At 38.6% G+C, this 25,990-nt stretch overlaps 1 protein-coding gene across 1 annotated transcript; it reads right to left on the bottom strand.

Annotated features, from left to right (window-relative positions):
• Positions 1–1,145: 1,145 nt before the first annotated feature.
• On the bottom strand, positions 1,146–24,708 carry TM4SF18 (transmembrane 4 L six family member 18). Its single transcript, XM_052648301.1, has 6 exons — positions 24,596–24,708; positions 24,301–24,494; positions 21,026–21,115; positions 7,281–7,423; positions 2,059–2,239; positions 1,146–1,289 (listed from the first exon to the last, which is right to left on the bottom strand). Exons 2-6 carry the CDS (start codon positions 24,475–24,477, stop codon positions 1,275–1,277), a joined length of 606 nt encoding a protein of 201 aa, XP_052504261.1. The 5' UTR covers positions 24,478–24,494; positions 24,596–24,708; the 3' UTR covers positions 1,146–1,274.
• Between the last annotated feature and the right edge of the window lie 1,282 nt (positions 24,709–25,990).

Raw genomic sequence — 25,990 nt, 5'->3', positions numbered from 1 at the left:
CAACGTCAAGTATCTCTTATGCCCACTTTGTGCTAGGCCCTATGGATGACGGGAAAATATAAGACATGACTACTGTCCTCCAGGAGATTATAGCAAGTATAGGTAGAAAGCTCATAAGTTTTTAAAAAACTTAAAAAAAATAAATACAGTAGTGGTAACTTCCCATGACACAGGTATCAACTAGTCAGTCGTCACTTTCTCTAAACCACTGAGCGTATCCTCAACTGCTCATATATTTCAAGTCTACCTCTTGTAGCCCACAATAGTCCCCACCAGGAGTGAGAAAATAAGGCCAAGGGCTCAGTTAGATTGTATAAGTTTATATACAACTCTTTTTCTTGGCTAATCTATCTCACTATTTTCCCCACTGAACATTGACTGAAGTGTTATTCTGTGATGTTTACAGACAGTCAGTGTTGGAAAACATTTGGAAAAGCATATTCCTTCAAAGTTTGGAAAAATAGCAAAGTTTTTACAGTAAAAATATGTTTTTTTTTAAGTATTTGAATAGTAAAAAGTAATTTAAAAAAACATGAAAAATGTAGAAGAGTAGGAAGGGTCACCTGTGACCCAAATCAACCACAGCTGACATTTTTGTGTAAATCCAGCTAGATTTAGTTCTTATCCCATATTTTGATTGTTTTGTTTGTTTTAGATAGTTATGCTTATACTGCAAATATAAATTTGTAACCTGCTTTTTCACTACTACAACTCATAATCTTTACTTATTATTTTATTTTTTTGGCTGCTCCATGCAATGTGTGGGATCCTAGTTCCCCAACCAGGCATCAAACCCTTGCCCCCTGCACTGGGAGCTTGGAGTCTTAACCACTGGACCACCAGGGAAGGCCCCAGTACTCATTATCTTTAAAACATCATTTTATATCATATTACAAAGAATGTACCATGCTTTATTTAATCCTTTCCATAAAGTTCAATTTTCTGGGTATTTCTAATTTTCCAGAATATTAAATAACATTCAAATATATGTGTTTGCATAAAATTTAATCTTGTATTCTTATTTATTTTCAGAGTGAAGTTTATTAAAGTTGGATTTATTTGATTTTATTTGATCAAAAAGATATGAACATTTCAGAAGATCCTGACACATATAGCTTTGAAAAAACTTTTAAAAGGAAGGACAGCATTCCAGTGAGGACAGCAAACACCATCTGGAGGGGAAAAAAACATTATTTGAATATGACCCTCAAGTCCATTCAGAAGACATAGGTCGATGGCCATATCTTGATGAAGAAAAACATTCTTGTCCTTATTCAAATGATTCCAGGCTATAAAAAATAAAGAAAAACAAAGTGAGTAAAGTTGACTTGATTAATGATCCATAATCCAGGTAGCAACTTAAACTTATAGTTTGCATTCTAAATGTGATAGAACAGGAAAATATCTATTTGAAATTACTAGAAAAGGTATTAACCATTATATGTTGTTAAACAAGATGCAAGTTGTCTCATTCCTGATTTCTCTTTAGTCTGAACTTGCTGAATAGTTTTAGCAGTTTCAACCGTAACTAAATTAACATTAATATTTTCGCAGATGAAACAGAAGTATTGTCAATTCAATAGGATAAAGACATTTTTCCCTTCTTCAAAACCACTCACTAATAACTCCATAATAAAGAAAGATTATTATGAATAGCTGAATGTAGCAGCATTCAAAAGAGAAACTTCTTCACTGGGATTAGTTTGTGAGCCTTCGACAATTTTATGAACAGGGACATTCTTAATGAATGGTCGGATTTCTTTGAGCTTTGAGTTATTTCTACATAGAAATGTTGCTCATTCAAAACATTTGTGTTGTTTTCACCACGGAACACAGAAGATGATTTTACAGTTATTCCTTTGGTTCAGTCCATTTAGACAAGCCAACAGACACACTGGAATATAAGAAAAAATTGAGATATTAGAGGCTGAGTAAAGATGAGGACAGTAGGAATGGAAGGAAAACGATGCCATTCCAAAAAGTCTTCCAGCAAGACACACTGCATCCTGGACAGCGGCGGTAAAGGAGGAGGTACAGGTGCCAGTGGGGGTCTGTTACCTGGATGATGACTGAATAGGTTCCACAGAGAGTCTTGGACAGCTGAATGACCACTCTGATGAGGCAGACAATCACTTGAAGTCCACTGAGAGCTATGAGAATAGAAAATAAGATGATGTTCCATTCCACTACGTGCGCGGGTTCCAGGCACTGAACCCATTCTCTGGAATCTGTAAGGAAACTGAGAGAGAAGAAGGAGTTGGTCAACACGACGCGTGGCCAAGCTTAAAGACTTGATCCAAGGAAGAAGGATGTAAGTTTTCATACGTTTGGGAAATTAATGTATATGATTAAAATATAATTATTAATAATTAAAAATAATATTATTCAATATTAATTAATCAAATTATTCAAATATAAATATTGAACATGTGGTATGCACAGCACTGGGCTATGTTTATTGTGAACATGCTTGCCTCAGACAATTCTAATTCACTTAGGAGGCAAGATGCTGACTGAAGAATTCAACAGCAATGAGAAGCTGCACATGTCAACACCAAGAGAGGCAGAGATTGACTATTTCCTAGGAGCCCGAAGTTAGCCTGGGCTCTCAGGGACAGGGCTGAGCTAGCATTGCATATAAAGTAACAAGTGGTAAAACAACAAAGAGAAATGACGTTATTTATTCCTATACTCTGTCCCAAAGCCCTTTATAACAGCAGTTCTTAAATTTGAGCATGCATGCATATGTGCTCAGTTGTGTCCGACTCTTTGTGACCCCATGGACTGTATCCTGCCAGGCTCCTCTGTCCATGGGATTTCCCAGGCAAAAATACTGGAGTGGATGCCATTTCCTTCTCAACCCAGGGACTGAACCCGAGTCTCTTGTGTCTCCTGCTTTACAGGCAGGTTCTTGCTGAGCCACTGGAAAAGCGTGAATTTGAGCATACATCGATTGTCTGGAAGGCTTGTGAAAATGCAGATTCCTGGGCCCCAGCCCAGAACTTCAGATCCAGAAGGTCTGGATGGGACTAGAGGCTGTGTTTCTAAATTCTCAGGTGATGCTGCTGGTCTGGGGTCCACTGTATGTTCTGCAGCTTTTAAGAAAATTGAGCGTATGAAGGGAAAATGCAAAAGACCCAGTAGTTTGATTCTTCTAGCTAAGCACAGGATTCTGAGGATTAAACCACCTTCACTTTAAGATAATCTTTAAACCATGCTAAATTATCCTGACTGAGTTTTGCCCACTTCCAGGTCAGTTATGGCCATTAGCATTTCTCCAAATGTGACACTCTCTTTGTTGAACTAAATTGAAGTAAAAACTGATCGCTTAAAAAAAAAAATCCCCTGAAGAAAAGCAATTAAGTCCAATTACAGGGCAGAGTTGTTTGTAAATATCTTGTTAATAAGCAAGATGATTTTTCCCAAAGCAGCCATTCAGGCAACCTTGGTGCCAGCCAAGTGGCACGTAACTCTCCTTCTTCCCTTTCTTCATTTCCTTTTCTCTATGTTCTGGGACATTCAGAGGCACTCTTGAAAATTTCTTAATATTGCTAGTGGGTGTCTCAAGTGGTAAACAGTAGTGAATATGGACTCACAACTCCTGAATCTGTAGGATCTAGGGTGAGGAACTTTACCTCTTGGATCTGGACAATGGGTGTAAAATACCTAACCCTAGGATTATTGTGAATATTTGAGGAGAAGAATGTAGAAATGCTTTGGAATCTATAAAGCATGATGCAGATGTAATTTCCTGTGATCATTTCCCAAGAGCCACTTCATACACCCTCTTAATCCTAGTTCAGTCTCAGCCACTAGGAAAGATAATCACTTCAAGATCCTTTCTCTAGACTGTTCCCAGTCTATCCTTTGCACAGATCATCCAACACCTTAAAGGAAGATGACTTGCAAGATTTCTATTTTCAAACTAGGATACGGTCCTGTTTATTTTCCTTGTATAAATAGAATGAGGCATGAGTGCACTAGCAGGGTCTGGGAAGCAACAGAGAAGTTTGCCCTGATATTCATTCTCTCCACAATCTCTATACACAGTTTAACACAGCATTTACTTCATTATGTTATAAATATATCCATAGCTTTATCTGTGTATCTTGTTCCTCACTAAATAGTGTACTGTGAGAACACTGTAATGATTTATCCGTCTCTGAACAGGCGCATCTAAGGCCTAAGGCAGTGCCTGGCACATTGCAAAGATCAACAAATGCTTGTTGAATGAGACTGATTCCAGATCCTCACTGGTCAGGATGCCAGAGGCTGAGCCAATGGCTGAACTTGCCCGCCACTTAGCAAATGGAAGATGTCACATGATAAAGAAGATTATGCAAAGCCACGACTTTAATAATAAAACTTGGCATGTTGAGAGATTATTACATTTAATTTGTGCTTTACTTCTGTTTAATTTTCAATTGTGAAATGATGATTACATCCAGTTTACAGAGTCTCAGAGATATCCCACAGCTTTTGTCTAAGCCCATACAGTTTGCAAGTAGGAGATGGGAAGGCTTGAACCCAGATTCACAAGCATAGAAGCCCTATGCTCCAAGGGAAATGTACATTCTAATGCTGTCATCTCAGCAGAATGTTCTCTTAGGTTTGTGTGAGTTTCTAGAGGGAAGTGAACCTGTGTGATTTATTTTTGATTCTCTAGCACCTAATCCAAGGCCTGGACATAGCAGGTGCTTAATAAATATTTGCTGAATAAATGTACATATGAATAACCAGTCTGGGGGGAACTTCCCTTGTGGTCCTAAGACTCCGAGCTCCTAATTCAGGGGACCCAGTTGTGATGCCACATGCCATGACGAAGATCAAGGATCCTGCGAGGTGCAACTAAGACCTGGCACAACCAAAAAATACATAAAGTAAAAATAAATATTAAAAAAAGAACTGATTTGGGCAACTTTTGCATTGAAATTGGAGCCTTATTTGGTTTGGTGGTGGGGAAAAGTTTAAGGGTTGATGGCATAAAAAATGACTCTTTGTACCCAGTGGGACTTTCTACATTAAGGTCCCCTTTCCTGAGCCCCTTCAGTCCCAAAGGAGTGTCTCCTTCAAGTGTTCAGAAAAAACCTGAAATAATTTTCTATGTTCTCAGTGGAGGAGAGCTCTGCTCACAGCATGCGGCGTCTTGAGGAAGCTTTAGAATAAAAGCAACTATGGGCACAGAAGAAGTTGTGCTGTCCAGCTGGATGAGGTGAGTATATAAGGCCTGAAATGGATGTGAGCTTTGTTTTCCTTTTTAAAATATTTATTTATCTACTTTTATTTTTGGCTGCACTGGCTCAGTAGTTTGTCAGTTAGTTGTCCCAGGGCATGTGGGATCTTGGGCTTCCCAGATGGCTCAGTAGTAAAGAAGCCACCTGCCAATGCAGGAGATGCAAGAAACTTGGGTTTGATCCCTGGGTCAGGAAGATCCCCTGGAGAAGGGCATGGCAATACACTCCAGTATTCTTGACTGGAGAATCTCATGGACATAGGAGACTGGTGGGCATGAGATTGCAGAGAATCAGACATGACTCAGGATGTACCCATGTGGGCTCTTAGTTCCTAGACCAGATATCCAACCTATGTCCTCTGCATTGAAAGTTCGCTTCAGTCGCTCAGTTGCATCCAACTCTTTGTGACCCCATGGACTACAGCTCTCCAGGCCTCCCTGTCCATCACCAACTCTTGGAGTTTGTTCAAACTCATGTTCATCGAGTCAGTGATGCCATCCACTCATCTCATCCTCTGTTGTCCCCTTCTCCTCCTGACTTCAATCTTTCCCAGCATCATGGTCTTTTCCAATGAGTCAGTTCTTTCCATCAGGTGGCAAAAATATTGGAATTTCAGCTTCTGCCTCAGTCCTTCCAATGAATATTCAGGACTGATTTCCTTTAGGATCAACTGGTTTGATCTCCTTGCAGTCCAAGGGACGCTCAAGAGTCTTCTTGAACACCACAGTTCAAAAGTATCAATTCTTCATCACTCAGCTTTCTTTTTGGTCCATCTGTCATATCCATACATAACTACTGGAAAAACCATAGCTTTGACTAGACAGACCTTTGTCAGAAAAGTAATGTCTCTGCTTTTTAATATGCTGTCTAGGTTGGTCATAGCTTTTCTTCCAAGGAGCAAGCATCTTTTAATTTCATGGCTGCAGTCACCAACTGCAATGATTTTGGAGCCCAAGAAAATAAAGTCTGTCACTGTTTCCATTGTTTCCCCATCTGTTTGCCGTAAAGTGCTGGGACCAGATGCCATGATCTTCGTCTTATGAATGTTGAGTTTTAGGCCTTCTTTCACTTTCATCAGGAGGCTCTTTAGTTCTTGCCATTGGAAGGCTCTTCCTGCATTGGAAGTTGAATTCTTAATCACTGGACCACCAGGGCAGTCCCATGGATGAGACTGAACAATAGAACCAGTCATGGGGAAGAAGGTGTAACTTCCGCAAGGAAAGGTACATACCCTCCCTCATTTATTCTGTTAGAATTCTGAGCACAGAATGAGACAGGGAGAGATTCAGTGGATCTCTCTTGTATCTCTGTCCAGGCCCTTCTTCTTCTCGAGCTGAAGGGCCTATGAGTCCAGTACAATGCCAGTGTGAGGCATTCTGTAATCCAGGCTTGGGTCCCTCAGCACCTGACTGAACTACCAGCCTTCAGAGCAAGACCACCCCTTGGAGTCTTCTTTGTGACACACTCAGTAAGCTCCTGGCTGCTTCCACAAACTCTTGCACCTACTCTGTCCTTGGATCTCAACCGCACTTCACTGCCCATCCTGCCTGGTTCTATCTCTGTGTGGCTCCAGATGGTATAGCCCCAGATGGCACCATTTGAGGGCACTGTGATGCTATCCCAGCCAAGCCATTTTACATCTGTAAGAGTCTACATGTCCAATGTGCTTTGGCCACAAAACAAAACTGACTTCTCAGAACAACTTAGATCCTCAAAGCTCCAGCAATTGCCAGACCACAATAACAATTAATTAGTTCTGCAGTAGAGCAGAAACATGGCTTTCATCTGGAAATGCTAATGACAGCGTCAACATGCTGTCATGCATGTGGCATTAAAAGACTGGAGGAAAAAAAAAAAATATATATATATATATAAACAATGACTATGTAGGAACAAATTGATCAGGATATCACTAAACTATTAAGAAAATTCTGGACTAAGGTAGATGCACAGAACCACAAAGTGATCATGGAAAGTGAGTCTGAGCATGAAGTCAGGTGTTTCTGACTTTCAGATATCCTCCCAAATCAGGGAATTATTCCTTACCGTCCTGCAGTGCCTTCAAAGGCATACTCCCAGCCATCAAGAGTACGGCAATACGGACCTTGAAGAAGGCCCAGAGCAGATATGACCAGGCAGTATCCAGAGAAAGCAATTCCAAGAGCAGAAAAGATCATCGACAGCAGTGTCTAAATTAAACATAGAAGGAGGTTAGTGCCGTAGAATGAGATAAGAGGATATTGTAAGCAAACGATCAGATAGGTAACCTTCCCCTACTCATCCAAGCCTATTGCAGTCTGTGCAATACCAATGTCCACAGAAAAATAGAAACATTTAATCCAAACCCACTTGATCTGAAAAATAAGTTTTTAAATGATTTTTTTCCTTGGTAGTTCACAGAGAAAATTAGTTAATTTACTGAATTTCTTCCTTTTTTTTCTGGAAGTTTGATATCAAAATAATGATAAACTCATACATGAATACAATGAAAGGATGTGTATCAATCAATCTATGCTTGTTTATCGAAGATGTTATTTCCTAGGTAGGGTGGATTCGCTAAGAATCAAAAGTTATGATCCTTGTATTTCTCTTAAGATCATAATTGAACATTTTCACGTACAGGAATATGCAGGGAAATAGCAGATGTTAGCCTATATGGTCATATTTATACTCAAGTGAGAATGGATTGATTCTCATTTGAGTAGAAAGAATGAGCAATGTTTACTGATAGATCTATACAAGCTAAGTTGTGAGATTAAGTAGATTGGTCTGATCTAAATGGGAATTTCACATCTCTACAAATGATCTAATTGTGTTCCTTTTTATGGCTGCGTAATATTCCATATATAAAATAGATAGCTAGTGGGAACATGCTATAAAGCACAGGGAGCTCAGCTTGGTACTCTGTGATGACCTAGAGGGTGGGATGGGGGTGCTGAGAGGGTCTCAAGAAGGAGGGGATATATGTATATATATACACAGCTGATTCACTTCATTGTATAGCAGAAACCAACACAACATTGTGAAGCAATTTTACTCCAGTAAAAAGAATAAGAAGGAATTCCTGCAGAGGAGTAGAGGGGAGTTTATTAAGACCTTATGGGCATGGTGCTGATACTGAGAAAACAGGGTCGACAGGATACGATCCAGCTTATAAAGTGAATGCAGCTTAGGAGATCCAGGCAAAAGATAGCCTTGGATGCTGGATCAAGGAGATCAGATGTCATCCTTCTGGGCAAGTGGCTTCTCTCCTCCCACAACCTTTCATTAAAAAATTTTCAAGTTTACACAGATGTTGAAAGTATACTACGCTTTACTTAGACTCACCTCTTGTGACGTCTACCACTTCTGCTTGCTCTTCCTCCCTCCTTCTCTGTATGTATATGTACATCTATACACACATCAATTTATTTATCTAAATATACATCTATTACATTTTTGTTGCTTAACCATTTGAAAATAGCTTGCAGGTATTGGGATATCTCATCCCTAAACACCAGTACTTATCTTCCAAGAAGAAATATATTCTATTACTCTGCAATTGGTTTTCACTTTTTTTGTATAGGAGCCAAGGAAGGTTTATGCACAAGGCTACATCTCTTTAATTTCCTTTAAACTATACTGTTCATACCGACTTTTTTTCTTTTAGGATATTGAATTATTTTTTAAGAGTCCCAGCCAGTTTTCTTGTAGAAAATCTCACATTTAGGGATTTTCTGACTGTTTCTCACAACTGGACCTGGATGAAACATTTTGGCAAGAACACTTGATCTGTGTGTGTCCATTATGGGCCTCTCACTGCTACTGATGATGCTAAATTTGATCTCTTGATTAAAGTGGTGTCCTTTGGATCTATAAATGGTATTTTCTACTTTGCAATTAGAAAGTAATTTGTAAGCTAGTACTTAGATACTGTCATATCTTGTTCCCAAAAGACATTTCAATGGGTGGATTTGGCATCTACTGATCCTCATACTCACCGATCACCAATCATCATAACCAGTGGTTGTATTATGTGCTGTACTTCGTCGCTCAGTTGTGTCTGACTCTTTGTGACCCCATGGACTATAGCCCACCAGGCTTCTCTGTCCATGGGGATTTTCCAGGCAAGAATCCTGGAGTGGGTTGCCATGCCCTCCTCCAGGGGACTTTACCAACCCAGGAATCAAACCCAGGTCTCCCGCACTGCAGACAGATTCTTTATTGTCTGAGCCACCAGGGAAGCCCAATGCTGCTTTCTAATTCTATCATTTTTCCTACATTTGTAAGTTATCCTTTTTCTGCACAGAAGAACTTCTATTTCTTGTTCCTCTTCTCTGCCTCTCTCTTTCTGCTTTATTGTGGACTAATGGATTTTCTAATTCATTGTGTTATAACTCATAATTGTTATTATTTTCGGTGCTCAAATGGCCCAAATATGACCAGTGAGAACATCCCTTCAAGTCAATCCCTGTGCCCTTAGACATATGCCTGTCATTCTTGACCCCATCCTTGCTTTCTGACACAAGGTATCCCTAGATCTGGAAGGTGGCACTAGTGGTGCATGGGGATGATCCAGAGAGATGATATGGGGTGGGAGGTGGGAGGGGGTTTCAGGATTGGGAACTCATGTACACCCGGGGTGGATTCATGTCAATGTATGGCAAAACCAATACAGTATTGTAAAGTAAAATAAAGTAAAAATAAAAATTAAAAAAAAATGTACAGTGTGAAAAAAGAAAAAAAAGAATCCACGTGCCAATGCAGGAGATGTGAGTTTGATCCCTGGGTTTGGATCTATAAATGGTATTTTCTACTTGGAACATTCCCTGGAGAAAGGGAATGGCTACCCACTCCAGTATTCTTGCCTGGAGAATCCCATGGACAGAGGAACATGGTGGGCTATAGATCATGGGGCCACAAAGGGTCAGACACAACTGAAGCAACTTAGAATGTAGACCTGGAATAGCCCTTTTCCCAACAAGACATAGGATTAGCTTGGGCAAGGAAGTGACATGAGCCAATAAATTATTTTGGAAACGTCTTATAACAAGGGTAGCCTAACAACCAGAAGTGTGTGAGACCCAAAGAAGAATTCCAAGTAGAGAAAACTTCAAGTCGTGTTGACAAAGACATGCACTGGATGGAAAGACATTAAAGAGGCAATGAGTAGCTAGAGATGGGCTGAAAAAAATTCTAAAGTTTGGGACTTGAATGAAAAAGAGACAGAAACTGGGGTGTCAAGAAATGTAGTTTGGTTAGGGAGAAAATTTAATTTAGTTTTAAAAATGTTGATTTCAAGTGAGAGTAGGATGGTGAAACAAAAACATGCAGAAGCCAGTTGATAAATTCAAAAGATGAGATAATTAAAAATGAGAAGAAAAAACCTGTGATTTGTGGAACAAAAGTTATCTCAAATTATATTTCTTCGTTTAGAATTATTTGATGAATGTAACATTGATATCAGATATGCAGATGACACCACCCTTATGGCAGAAAGTGAACAAGAACTTAAGAGCCTTTTGATGAAAGTGAAAGAGGAAAGTGAAAAAGTTGGCTTAAAGCTCAACATTCAGAAAACTAAGCTCATGGCATCTGGTCCCATCACTTCATGGCAAATAGATGGGGAAACAGTGGAAACAGTGGCTGACTTTATTTTTCTGGACTCCAAAATCACTGCAGATGGTGACTGCAGCCATGAAATTAAAAGACGCTTACTCCTTGGAAGAAATGTTATGACCAACCTAGATAGCATATTCAAAAGCAGAGACATTACTTTGCCAACAAAGGTCTGTCTAGTCAAGGTTTTTCCAGTAGTCATGTATAGATGTGAGAGTTGGACTATAAAGAAAGCTGAGTGCTGAAGAATTGATGCTTTTGAACTGTGGTGTTGGAGAAGACTCTTGAGAGTCCCTTGGACTGCAAGGAAATCCAACCAGTCCATCCTAAAGGAGATCAGTCCTGGGTGTTCATTGGAAGGACTGATGTTGAAGCTGAAACTCCAATACTTTGGCCACCTGATGCGAAGAACTGACTCATTTGAAAAGACCCTAATGCTGGGAAAGATTGAGGGCAAGAGGAGTAGGGGACAACAGAGGATGAGATGGTTGGATAGCATCACTGACTCAATGGACATGAGTTTGGGTAAACTCCAGCAGTGATGGACAGGGAGGCCTGGCATGCTGCGGTCCATGGGGTCGCAGAGTCGAGCACGACTGAGTGACTGAACTGAACTGAACTGACATTGATACATGGTAATTATGCAAAATCAGAAAAAAGTATTTTAAAAATGAAAGAAAGAAAAAAACAATTATGCTTTGTTTTCCTATTTGATATTAGTGATCTCCTTGGTAGCTTCACATAGGATGAAAGCTCTTGTAAATTATGTTTCTCATATTGATTATAATAGAGTTTTGCCTCCTTATAGGATGAAATAAATGGTTATTTTTGCAGTATATTTCTGTTATACTTTGTAAAAAATATTACCTATTCATCAAAGCCATCTTTGAAAAAGGAAGAAGTATGTTTTCAAAAGACTGAGTTTCTTATTTACCAAATACAGCCTTAAGCAGTTTGCTAAAAGGATAAGTGGAGAATTTTCTCATTTGGGGAAGTCGCAGACATAGCATAATACATATATATGTATACATATATAGATTACACTCTAATGAGAGGATACAATTGCACAGTCAAACCAAGTAGCTTCAAAATAAAGTGGGAATAAGACTCTCTCTGAGTCACAGTTTCATTTTCTATAAAGTGTAGATGACGCAGATGGTTAGAGCATCTAGGATTAGTTCAAAAATTAAAGGATAGAATGTATATAAAAATTATTTGAAAAGTGAACAATATAATCAAAATATTATCTATTACTTCAAGTGTTCTTATTTGGCCAACATTTGTTTTCCAAAGATAATGGCGCACAGAATGTTGGCAGAAAATGACACTCCCCAGAGGAAATGATAGCAACCAAGAAGTTCACGGGGTTCAAGTCATGCTGCTCCAATAGATGGCATCTTGGCATATTAATATCTTATGCTGAAGGAGTTTGAGGAAACGGCAGAAGCAAGAGGTTCACTCTATCTGACACCCCCTAACTTTTCACCCATCTTCCTTGAAACGGGTCATAAAACTCCCATGTGAAAAGTACCCTCCCTGCACCAGGAGGAAGGAAGACATTCCTACCACCAGACTGGAGATTTGGGGCCAAGAAATCTGCATAAACCTTGCTAAACTAAACTTATCTTCTGAGTTACTTTTTCACCATTTAGTACTCCTAGCCCAAACCCCTCTGACTTGCCAATTCTTTGCAAGTTAATTGTTGTTTCTTTGTTTAAAAGGTACAGAAGCTTCCTACTCTGGTCTTATCTTTGGGTCTTCATTCTTTTGTGTAGACTCCTGTGGAAGTCTCACCAAAACATGGAAATATTCTATAAAATCTGTATGCTTTTCTCAACTCGTCTTTGTCAGTTTAATTTTCAGACCTAGTTAGGGACCCTAAAAAGGTGGAGGAAAACTTCTTTTCTTTCTTACAGTTTCTGTCACCCACCATGGAGCGCCGTCTCCTGAGGACACCCTGCTCAATCCTGAGGTTGCAGTCAGAGACCCTAGACCTCTGACATAAGCTGGCAGAAGAATTCTTGCTGAGTTAGTTTCTTAACTCTCTACCTGGGTGGGCCAGTTGGACAAAGGTGATAAAGATCCATTCCTTTCCAGATTCAGACTGGCAGGAGAAAAGCATTGGTAAGAATTAGTTTTTGAGATTATGACTCTGATTACAATTTGGTTTTGGGGTACTCACTGGTTATTTTTTTAATATTTATTAATTATTTATTTATTTAGCCATGCTGGGTATTAGTTGTGGCACATGAGATCCTTGCTCTTCATTGCAGCTTGTGGGATCTAGTTCCCCGACCAGGGATGAAACCCAGGCTCCCCGCATCTGGGACCTCAAAGTCTTAGCCACTGTACTAACAGCGAAGTCCCTGAATTGGTTATTGATACTTTCATTCCCAAAAATAGGTATTGCTTTCCTGATTGTCTCTTGTTTGTGTGTCCTCAAAACTTGGCTTGGCTTTCTGCCCATCAGGGCATGTAAATGTCAGTTCTTGCTTTAGCAAACAGCCAAATATCAGATTGTAAGCCCTGTAAGGATGACTATACAGAAATGTGATCATGCCCCATTTGGGGCTAGCATCCTCCCAACTGCTCTTTGGAGAGATTGTCTCAATCTTTTTCCTTTTGGCTATTGTATAGTTAGGCCCCTCAAGATGGCCTCTCTTTTGCTGTCTGTACATATCTCGCTCAACCAGTGCCTACTTCACCTACACCTTACTCAAAAGACTGACCTTCCTATTTACTTGCCTCAGGCCTCAGTTAATGATTCTGCTTATTAAAGAACCAGTGAGAGGTGTGCCCTTCTGATGGTTTTCCTGGTAACTAATGAGCCAACTGACGTAAATTCCACTATAGCTGGCAATCTTCCCCCACCACCACCCCAGGGAGTGAAGACTGCCACCATATCCTGCCTGCCATCCACTGCACATGGATGAGGGTGGGGGTTGTCACTCCAGGACCTCGCTTCAAGTGTGTAAGAGCCCCCATCCATTAAATCTCTAATGTCTCAGTTGCTGACTCCAGGAGCTTTCCTCTGTTTTGAAGCTTGTAGGCCTGTGGGGTGTAGCCAAACAGCTATCTTTGGAAGAGGTTTTGGATCTTAAGAAGCCTATATGTCTTATACCTTATTTAGGGACATCTTTTATGCCTTTGGGCTTCCCTGGTGGCTCAAATGATAAAGAATCTGCCTGCAATGCTTGAGACTGGGGTTCGATCCCTGGGTTGGAAAGATCCCCTAGACAAGGGAATGGTTACCCACTGCAGTATTCTGACCTGGAGAATTAGTTCATGGGGTCACAAAGAGTCGGACACGACTGAGCAACTTTCACATTTGTGCCCATGGTTAGGTGCTGATTTTGAGTCACTTGATAAGTATACCTTTGGTTTAAATCCTTGAAACAGTTTTTAAAGAGTTGTATGGTTAGAAGTTGCCTGAATTGGAGGTTGATATTCAGAGAGTGATAGAAACTTTTTTAAAAAAAGCTTTCTCTCCTAAGTGGCAATAACGCTGTGTACTCACAGGAAAGAAAACATGCAGAAGGCTTTGTAGAATGATTTATGAAAATGTTCCAAACACACGCAGATCTAAATTTAGAACATGGAGCTGTTTCCATTTGCATCATAGCTGGAAATCTTCTCCCTGATATACGGAAACAACTTGAGGAGGATGTAGTCTAACGGGCAGGTCAGCCTTTTGCTATCATTCAGGCTACAACTCAATTCTTCAAGGAATGAAAATACAATTGTCCTTGTCTTACAAACTGAGTCTTTACAAAACCAGAAAAGCAGCTGTAAAACCAAAAGTCCACCAAACTTTACCAATCCCCAAACCTCTTCTAACACAAAATGTTGGCAGAAATTATAAAAAATAAGAAACAGTTATAAAAGACATTATAAAAGATTGGAAACAGAGCAGTTCTGCACTTAAGAAAAAGAAGAAAAAATTTAAGCAGGGTTACCCCAGTCCTCTGATAATGGACAAATCATTTGAGCTTGTTAGTGAACATGTCTTGTGCCACACTGAAAAACTGTATTAATATTATGAGGAAATGTATACTTCCAGAAATTATAAAATAATATGATATATTCATAAACTTTCCAATTATAGAATGTTGATATGTAACAGTTCATAATTGCTTACTTCTTAAAGTTTACGCTAGAAATTAAAATTTCTAAAGGTTAAGAATTCTAATTAACATATATGATTAAAGTTCGGTTCAGTCACTCAGTTGTGTCTGACTCTTTGCGACCTCATGGACTTCCTGAGGCTTCCCTGTCCATCATCAACTCCCAGAGCCTATTCAGTCAAAGTTACTAGAAGTAATTATGGAATGACTCTGTATGGAAGGAAAGTAAGATGTGCTTTGCATTAAAGGTATGAGCTATAGAGATGACTTTTTGCTAAGGGAAAAGAGTAATTCCAAATAAAATAACTGGTTGTTTCAGAAAGCGAAAGAGGAGAAAAAAGGACAAATTGGCTGAATATAGAGAGTTGAAAAAAGAGAGAGAGAGGAAATCTTATGCGGTCAATCTGGCTTTAACATGAAAAGTTGTTATTGTTTTACTAAGTCGTGTCTGACTGTTTGCAATCCCACAAACAGTAGCCCACAAGGCTCCCCTGTCTATGGGATTTCCCAGGCAAGAATACTGAAGTGGGTTGCCATTGCCTTCTCCAAAGGGTCTTCCCAAGGGTCTTCCTGATCCCAGAGATCAGGAACCTGTGTCTCCTGCTTGGCAGACAGATTCTTCACCAATGAGCCACCTGGGAAGCCCCCAATGTCAAAAGTACATGGATGAAAAGCTAGAATGGGGTCTTATCACAAATTTTATTGGACTGTTGGTATCCTCTTGATAAGAAATCATGAAAGGTGTTTAACCTTTTGTGTAATCTACCCAGAAGCAAAGATTTTGTGTTTCATCAAAATAATTTCCTGGGCTTCATGTTATTTTTGCCACATCTTTGATTATTTAAGACAATACAGTCTTCATTACTTAGAGTCAAAGGTTTTTGCTTGTCTATTTTGTCTTACAGTTATGTAACTTTCTGTATTTACCTTTGAAATTGTCTATCTTTAGTGAAATGGATCACAAGTATTGTTTCACAGTGACTTGTGATCCTATTAATATTTGATATTTTTGACAAAGTTACCCCCAAATCAAATTCTAAAGTCTTTTTGACCTCCAACTAAATTTGGGATTTTCCAGAGGACCAGTGAAACGTCTCTGTAATATTTTCTCTTTCCTTAAAAAGTGAGAGAGAAAGAGAGAATAATTAGGTTTACTTGATATATTAAATTACATGGGAAGCTTTGTCAAATAAGAAGTGATTTTTAACCTTTATAGGTTATATTTGTAGGGTGCATGTTACTAATATAAATGTTCCACAAATTATATGGCATTCCTAGAAAAGTATGTCCTAAGATAATGTTGTGTGTGTGTAATCAGTTATATCTGACTCATTGTGATCGCGTGGACTCTAGCCTGCCAGGCTCCTCTGTCCATGGGATTTCCCAGGTAAGAATATAACAGTGGATAACCATTTCCTCCTCCAAGGGATCTTCCAGACCCAGGGATCAAACCTGAATCTCCTGCATTGCCAGGCATCTTCTTATACCACTAGTGCCGCCTGGGAAGCCCCAGTATAATGTTATCAGTCATAATTCTAGCTATTGTCTTAAAATGTTGTATGTCTCAGAAATAATCAAAGGTTATTGTCTTTTGTATTATATTAAACTCTCATTAGGGCTTCCCTGATGGCTCAATGGGTAAAGAATTCATCTGCAATGCAGGAGACACAGGAGACATGGGCTCAATCCTTGGCCAGAAAGATTCCCTGAAGGAGAAAATGAGAACCCACTCCAGTATTCTTGCCCCAAAAGTTCCACGGACGGAGGAAGCTGGCAGGCTACAGGCCAAAGGGTCCCAAAGAGTCGGACAAGACTGAGTAACTAAGCACACAAAAGCTCTCATCAGGTCTTTAACCATGGCCATTTTAAAGTCTTTTGTCATTAACAGAGAGTCATTGTTTTATTCTGATGCTTTTGCAGAAGTGTTTATTTTCAAGGAGATTCATAGAAAGAATGCTAACAAGTACAGGTTTGTGATAACTTTAACAGCATATCACTGAACTGAGTGAAACTTTCCAAAACTTTTATAGAGAAACTGATGGATTCATAAAATGGTTAACACAAGATCATGCAGGAGAAAAATTAAGTACATGGAACTGATGAGTTATAATTCTTTATTACTTTCTCTTTAAAACACTGCTGGTTCCTTAATATTTTGCTTTTCATATTTAAGGAAACTGTTTTCTCTTTTCTCTTCAGCTATCTATATTTTAGAGCAATTTTGTAAAGTATACCTTTATGAACAAAGATGAAATAATTACTTTATCTTCCTACCTGATCCCTCCAAAATTTGAAAACTCTTAGTGATTATTTTTATTTTTCTGGCAATATAATTATTTGCATAAGTTCAATAAGAATCTGCTCTTCTTTAACATGACACAACTGGAAACATTGGTTATATTACCAAGGCTTTGACTAGAATGTTGGATTTGAGATTATGCAAGGAATTATATATGACCAGACAACTTTCAGGAACTAAGGTTGACTTTATGGAGCCAATGAAGTCCCTTGGAAAAAGTGGCCTGGTACCTTGCTTACAGGATTCCCAGCGGCTTTACCAGGTGGGTAACGAAAGTCACTTCCTGGCAGGTGCAGAAATCTCAGGATATTTGGGGGACCTAAAGAAGAAAGAAATTAACTGAAATCTATGAGAATTTTCCTTGGCTTGTCTTCCTAGCCTGGGGAGAGGATTAGAAAAGTCTCATCTGAGATTCTTTATGAAAATTTCCAGCAAAGAGGACATTAAAAGAGCCTATATGGTCATCACTATTCTTGCTGAACTTATGTAAATAACTTATGTAAATTAAGGCCAAGTTTAATGCAACTAGACTTATTTCATAAATGAATTAGTCTTTGACTATCTCTGATAGAAATGAGGGTGATTGTATAGGAAAAAAATATGGAAAATCATTGGAAAATCATAACATACTTTGTGGATATCAGATTCTAGTCTTATTCATTGTCTTTGAGTTTTCGTTATCCACCTATACACTGGACTGGATCCTAAATTCTTTTAGTTTCTTTCAATACCTGGCTACAATTCCCCAGATTAATGTTTCCAATTTTTCTTCCACCCTTCTTCTGAATTGGAATCATTAAGAACTAAAACTTCCCTTTTTCTGAAGCCGGACAAGCTAAAGCTAGGCAACTTGATATAAATTTTAGAAAAAACGCCACTATAGCTCATATTAGACAATCTGTTCCTGTTTCTGTGTGAGCCTCTCAGAAAGTTCAGCAGAATACTTGAAGCAGAAAACTTGGTCAGATTACCTTTCTCTGCTCTCACTCCATCTGACTTGGAGTTTCAACAACTAGAAGACTTCTCAGTTAGAGACCTTCTCAACTAGCCACCCTCGGGACTCAAAACTTGAGTTTATAGTTCATTCTAGCTATTAACTTTTTGCTTGTTTGTTTTCATGCAAATGACCAGGACTGAGAGACTGATTCATTGGGTTATTGGACAATTTATGCCCTCAGTTTCTTGACTGTGAACCTTCTTCAAGGAAGTTTCAGACAGAAGAATAATGGGATTGAGGACACACTACCCCAAAATATGGCACCTTGGCACATTACTATCTTAAGCTGAAGGAGTTTGAGGAAACCACAGAAGCAGAATGTTCACTCTGACCTCCCCTACCCTCTCACCCCTCTCCCCTGAATCAAGTCATAAAACACTCAGGTGAGAGGTACCATCCCTGAACCAGGAGGAAATAAGACATTCTTATTACCAGAGTCTGAAATTTGGGGTCAAGAAATCTGTATTAATAAATGTTTCTCTTCCTAGTTACTTCTTCACCTTTCTCTATCCTAACCCAAATCTCTCTGTCTTAGTCATTCTTCACAATTTTATTACTTCTTTGTCTAAAAAGTTTGGAAGCTTGCTGTTCTAGGGACATGTTCGGGTCTTCATTCTCTTATGAAAATCACCATATACATGTAAAAACTCAATATAATTTGTATGCTTTTCTCATGTTAATATGTCATCAGTTTAATTCTCATACCCAACCAGGGATCTTAAGAGGGTGGAGGAAAACTTCTTTCTCCTCTACAAAATAAATCTTGGCTGACCTAAATTTCCACTCTAGAGCTTCAGAAGTTACAAACTAGTGCAGGCCCAAATTTGGCCTGCAAGGTGTGCTTAAATGAGAATTAATTGCCAACATTTTATAATTGTAAAGTGTTACTTAAGAACTCCATATTTCTACTTCCTATTGAAAGCTGAGAATTATATGGCTACCAATATAGTGGCAGCCATTGGTTGGATCTGAGTAGCAGTTCCCTCACCTCCTTAAATAGAAAATTTGCTCTAATGTCTACAGCCTCATGTATTTCATTGCTATCAAATATTTGGCATCTGGGAGTACATCAGTTGGGACCCCTATTCTAGATCATACTTTGAAAGAACCAAGCAGGGAATCCAAGGAATTCTTTCTGCCTTCCTCCTGCTCTTTTCACTGAGATGCCAGTCGTCTCATGCAATGTCAATTATAAGACAGTATCAAAATGCTACACTATTTCTAGCATCAATTTGTGCAGGAAATGCTAATAGTGAGTTAAGGCAAACTGAACACATGGATTTTTATTAGATACTTAATGGTACAAACATTTATTTTCTAGAAATTTCCTGAGTATCATAAGTTAAAATTTACTTGAATCCATTGTTTCACCTAAACAATTTTGAAAACTTTTCTGTAGTATCATACCAGCAATTACTGAGGGCTGGTTGAGTCAACTGGTTAAAAAAATAGACACACAGAGGGAACATATTTCAATCTTCTAACTCTTTCCCCACAAGAGGCACAGTGGTAAATTAAACAACTAATTCAATCTTTCAAAAGCAACAGTCAAGGAAAGCAAGCCACACAATCCTGGCTGCACATTTAAATTTGATTGCATCTGGGACCAACTAAGTCAGGGTCTCTGGGGGTGGGATTCTAACAACAAGCTCCCAGATCATTGTAGTGTACAGCCATTGGGTAGAACCACTGTTGCAAAGAATGCTCCAAGACCTCTGGTAAAGCTCCTCCTAGTTAATGAATCATATTCTCTTTGAGTCACAGGGGACTCATCTATAAAACAGGAATAGCAATAATATAATTCACTGAGTAAATGTGAACGAACTGTGAAGTGTTATGCAAATATGAATAAGTAATGATGATCATGAGAAGGGGAAGTTGGATAATGATGGAAATACAGGAGCCCAACACCTACTTGTTGAGCATAAGCTTAGAAAATGTGGTTGTATTATTCTCTCTTGATTCTATTTTAATTATTTTTAAAGTTCCAATTTAAAAATGTACATAATATATACAGGGATAAATCTCACACTGCTTCGAAGGAACCAGACACAGAAGATGAATTCTCTGTGATTTCATTTATATAGAATACAAACTAATCTATAACGATAAAAAGCAGATCAAAGATTAATCTTTTTAGGATGATGGAAATGTTCCATCTCTTGACTATGATGGTAGTTTCATGGGTGGAGTTCACTGTCAAAACTCATGGAATTTTGCACTTTTAATTGAAGCCATTTACTGTTTGTCGGACTTCCCTGGTGGCTCAGAAGGTAAAGCGTCTGCCTACAGCGCGGGAGACCTGGGTTCAATCCCTGGGTCAGGAAGATCCCCTGGAGGAGGAAATGGCAACCCACTCCAGTACTCTTGCCTGGAAAATCCCATGGACGGAGGAGCATAGTAGGCTACAGCCCATGGGGTCTCAAAGAGTCGGACACGATTGAGTGACTTTATTTCACTTCACTGTAAATTAGCCTCTGTAAACTTGATAAGGGAAAAAATAGACTCACAGAAACCCAGTTAAGAAGAGGTAGTGTTATATTCTAATTCATGCATCTTTAAATCTTGAATTTCTAGAAGAATATAAGCAGAACAAAAGTGGAGGAAAACTGTATGCAAAGTGGAAGAGAATTTTTGTGAAAGTAAATTCTTGGACTCTGAAATGACAGGATCAAGGAAAGGGTACAATAGTGTCAGTATTTTCGTGTTTCTGAGTGAGAGGAAAGAAAGCCAGAGCCCACTCAACCATCCTCAAAATACTATTTGCTCTTACCATGTATTTTTTGCTGCAGTTTTCACTCTGGCAACACTTATAGTTGTTGTCATTCTCCAATACAAGAAGAACTGCTGCTACTACAAGCATCTATTGTAAGGAAGAGAAAAAATATAAGAAATGGAACCCTAGTTTGCATTCAAGCTCATAACCAGAATTTGGTGTTTCAGCGCATAGACTCTAGGATCTGGTAGATCTGGGTTCAAATCCCAGCTCTTCCACATAACAGCTGGGTAAACTTGAGAGTCCTTTCCTATAAAATGGTGCTGAGAACTCACTTCTTTAGGTTATTATAAGGTATTATATGTAAAATCTTGAATAGAGTGCTTGATTTATAACAAGTGACTGATAAATACTAGCTATTATTATCATAGTTATCAACTATGAAAGGCTAATGATTGGCCTGCCCTGGTAGTCTAATGGTTGGGAATCTGTCTGCCAATGCAGGAAACATGGGTTTTATCCTGGCTTTAGGAAGATTCCACATCACCCAGGACAACTAAGGCCATGGGTCTCAAGTGAGAAGCCATTACTATAAGAAGACTATGCACTTGCCACAAGTAGAGAAAGCATGCATGTAGCAAGAAGACCCAGCACAGTAAAAAATAAATAACTAAAATTTAAAAAATAAATAAATAAAAATTTAAAGAAATAATGATTAAGTAGGAATAAATAGTATGGACATGAGATTACCATTCTCTATAGCAAACCTACACTTCTTACTGACTTGGTTGTAGAACAAAGGAAAACCATCCTCCAGATCTTGGCATTTTCCATCCTCTTTCCACTTTCTGCCCTCTGAGAAGGCAGGTGAAAGGTATAGTTAATCTGAAACTAAATCTCTTAATCCAAAGGAAAGAACATTCAGATCATCTCAGATTCAAATTTTCCAACGTGTTTTGCCTGTATCAACAAACTGGGAGAATTCAGTGTATTCTACTTCCCTCTCTTGGTATCTTAGGCAAAAGATTTAAGTTCTGGAAAGAACATGGATTTCTTTATATTACAGTTGTGGTTTGGCGAAGTATGAGTCCTGAATTATTTCTGGCAAATTCTCCACCTATCCTTTTCTCCTACTGTTCAGTACTGAATCTTGCAGTGGAGTTAGCCCATTGTTATTTTACTGCTTGGAGTGAGCATTCCCAGTTTCCAAATTCCTTCAGCCCATCATTTATTAACCTATGTATTTAATTATTTATCTATATTCCTCTCTTTTCTCCTAAAAGGATTTGCTCTTGAAAGAGTATTTTTCAAGAAGTCCTAAACAGTGAAAAATAGGGAATACGTTCTTTTCACAGTTTTAAATTTTACATGGACTATAAGCAAAAGTTAGTCCTACATTCCCCTCCTTTCAACACCGTTAATTATCACAGTTTCAAGAGATTCTGGTTTAACTTTAATAATGCCTTGCAAATCTCCTGTTTATTACAATTATATATTGAGAGAAAGAATAGAAAGATAGCACAGTAAACTAAGTGCCGAAATCAGCCTCATTACAATACTGTTAGAAATAATTAAACCTCAACCCTAGAGTCCTGTGTCAAAGGAGATACACAGGCATGTTCTGTGTTGAAAGAGAAACTGCTTTCTCGTTTTGTTGTAAAGTATAACTGCAGGACAGAGGGCTCAAGAATAATGGAGGAAAATTACCAAAAATTCCACTATTTTCTCATGTTTTGACTATTTACTCCTACATGTGTGTATTTTACATAGCTGCAACCATAATGTATTCACAATTTTGTTATATCTGTTTTCCTTAACACAAAATAATATGCACGCACTTGTCCATGTTGTTTCACGTTCATAATCATAACTTTCATCAGTTATGAAATTAATAGACCATAATTTATTTGGCCATGTCTATACTGTGATGCTTCTTGCTTTATGCTATTATAAATAATGCTGAAGGGGCTACAGTCCATGGGGTCACAAAGAGTCGGACACAATTGAGGTGACTGAGCACACGCATGCAGATAGTGCTGCCACAAACATCTGTGTATACATTTCTTTCCTTATTTTGGATTATTTCCTCAGAATGAATTCTCAGATTTAGGATCACCGAGTCAAAACACATAAGTATTTTCATAGGTCTTAATATATCATATCAAAAATTTCTCCCAAAGGCTTACATTTATTGATAGTATCACCATCAACATTGTTTATATACCTAGCATATAGCGTGTGCAGTAGCACTGGGTATTAATAATTCAAAGTTTATTAATTTAATGTGAAAGCGTTATAACTAAATGAAACCATTTTTCAACATAGCTATCCAAATATTACAAAATTCAGTTCAGTTCAGTCGCTCAGTCGTGTCCGACCCTTTGCGACCCCATGAATCACCCACAAAGGTGTAGAGATACACTACAGTGGATTTTCTTTTCTGCTATTATTAGCATAGGAAAGTTACAGCACACAATGTGGGATTTTTTAGAAATGATACGACCGGAAAAAATGTCTTTTTCACTGAATTGCAAACATGATTTATTATCAGTTTGTTTTTAAACAGCACAAAGTCATCAGGAAAACGTTCATTCATGGATTCTTACTGTAGATACCTTGATTTAGTTTTCAAAAACACCACTATCATTAAGGGTATAATGTCAGACAATTTCATGATGGTATGGCCCATCCTTCACTCAGTATTAATAATCACAATAGTCACTGGCTACCTACAACATGTCAGTCTCTATCCTGGGCACTTCGTAAATGAGATTTTATTTAATCCCCACAATTTCCCTCAAAAGTAAATGTCATCATTCACATTCTTCAAATGAGGACACAGAGGCCCAAAGACACTGAGTAGCTTGCTTTAAAGTCTCATGACACAAATAACAGCGCTTAGGCTGGAACTCAAGTTTGTCTGAATCTTCAAGTTTATGCCTTTTCTGTTGTCTTAATACCCCTCCAAGCTAGAGAAATCATGAGTGTAAATAGAAAATCCATTCTGGAAAAGGGCAATTCTACTGGAGATTAAATAGCATAAGTTCACATACAACTTTCATGAGGACATAATATTTCTACATCCCATCAACTTTTAATAGGACTAACTTCCTGCATTGCTGAAGCTATATAAATAAGCAGGTTATTGAAAACAAAGCTACCCTCCAAGTCCTCACAGACTTCCTGCCTTTTTATCCCCATCCATCTTCCAAATCCCAAACCCAGGACTCGTAGAATGATTTTTCCATGATTCATCATTTTCACTAGGAACAAGTCAATTCTTAGTAAAAACTCCCCTTCGGCAATCCCAGCTTCTCCAAAGTTACACTTACCATGATACCTGAGAAACAGATTCCTTCAAAATACCAGACGTAGTTGGTGAGTTTATTGCTGGATGCATAGGAAGCTTGCCCATTGGGGAAATACAATAATATGTTCACAATTATACTCCAAAGTGCAAGAGGAATCAGCAAACTACTCAGGCAGCTTCCACACTTCCGAGACCCCATTTTACCCTGCTCAGAACCTGCAGGAGATTTCAAGAGTGTAGAATTACATCAAGCCTGTTTGGTTTTGTTTGTTTTCCCCCCTACCTGTCTTTCTTTTTTCTTTCTTGAGATTACCTACCACTTTCTGGGTCAGAGCCCTTCAGTTCATATTCATGAGGAGCCAGGACTCGGACAGAAATGCAGCCCAGGATCTTGTCGATGTGGAAATAGTGGTTTACTGTTTGGAGAACAATAGACAAAGATCGACTGGCTGAAGAGCTGAGCTGGTCTTCATCCTGTGCCAAAGGAATGCGGTGCTTTTACCACTTTTTAAAATAAGTCATTTTCCTCTGAGTTAGAGCACTCAAGACGGAACCCTGAGCGTGTTTGCAGAAGGAAGTTGGGGTGGGGGTTGGAATTGAGTCTGGCAAGTTTCATACCAAGCAAAGGACAGGGCTTAATGAGGAAATGACCAAGGGATCTTATACTGGCATGGGAGGTGCAATTTGCTCAAATATTCTGACTCTATGTATCTGTCTTTTATTTAGTCCTCTTTTTGTTTCTCTATGCTCACTATTCACCAAGCACTGTTTAAACTACAGGGGACACAAAAAGGACAAAGAAAGGGGCAAATTGGTGGCTGAAAAAAACATCACAGGTGATCAGTTTATTGGTAGAAGACTGGAACAGCTTTCCTCGTAAGAGTTCACATGTTTGTCTCTGCTTCTCTGAGAAATAATAACAGGAATAAATTCATATCTCTTACTGTCTAGGAAAAGGAGGTTAAAAAAAAAGTTGGGTAATTTGATTATCATTTTATGAATAATAAGACTGAAGTGAATTGAGGAATGCTCCCTTCCAAATTATTGCCCTAAAGAGCACAGACTTTAATGAGCCACAGACTCCTCTAATTCTGATGAGATAAGGAGAAGGTTATGGGAAGGAACCTTGGCTCTAAAATGTTAAATATAATGTAAACAGTGGTTTAAAGAATTCAAGGTTTGGTAATTCCCCAGTGGTCCAATTGTTAGGACTCTGCCAAGGGCTTGGGTTCAATCCCTAGTTGAGGAACTAAGATTTCACAAGCTGCATGGTGCAGCCAAACAAAATGAAACAAAAGAACTCAAGGGTTGCCTGACCTCATTGCCACTGTTTCTACTGGTAACCTCAGAACACTGCTTGACAACTTTCTTAAGTCTCAACTTCTAACCTGTGAGATGGGAATTAAAAAATGGTACATTTCCCACAAAGATAAATGTGTGGGTTAAACAAGATTGTGTGTGCAAAATGGTGTCAGATGATAGAGAAGCAGCAAACAATAAATGGAAGTTACTGTGAATAATAAAAACAGGAGTTATAGGAACATAATGGGGAAAATGGTACAGAAATCAGAAGTCTGTTTATTTATTTTTCTGGATACCCAAAGTGTTTTTTATCGTGAAACCTTAAAATGTTGATCCCAGAAGTATTTATGTTTAATTTATTATCGTTTGGAAAGTATTAATACTCTATAACATGTTTGCTTTTAATTCAA

This window comes from Budorcas taxicolor, chromosome 1 (genome assembly GCF_023091745.1).
Source record: "Budorcas taxicolor isolate Tak-1 chromosome 1, Takin1.1, whole genome shotgun sequence".
Taxonomy (NCBI): domain Eukaryota; kingdom Metazoa; phylum Chordata; class Mammalia; order Artiodactyla; family Bovidae; genus Budorcas; species Budorcas taxicolor.
The sequence above is the reverse complement of the archived record's forward strand: the minus strand, read 5'-3'. Positions and strand labels throughout refer to the sequence as shown.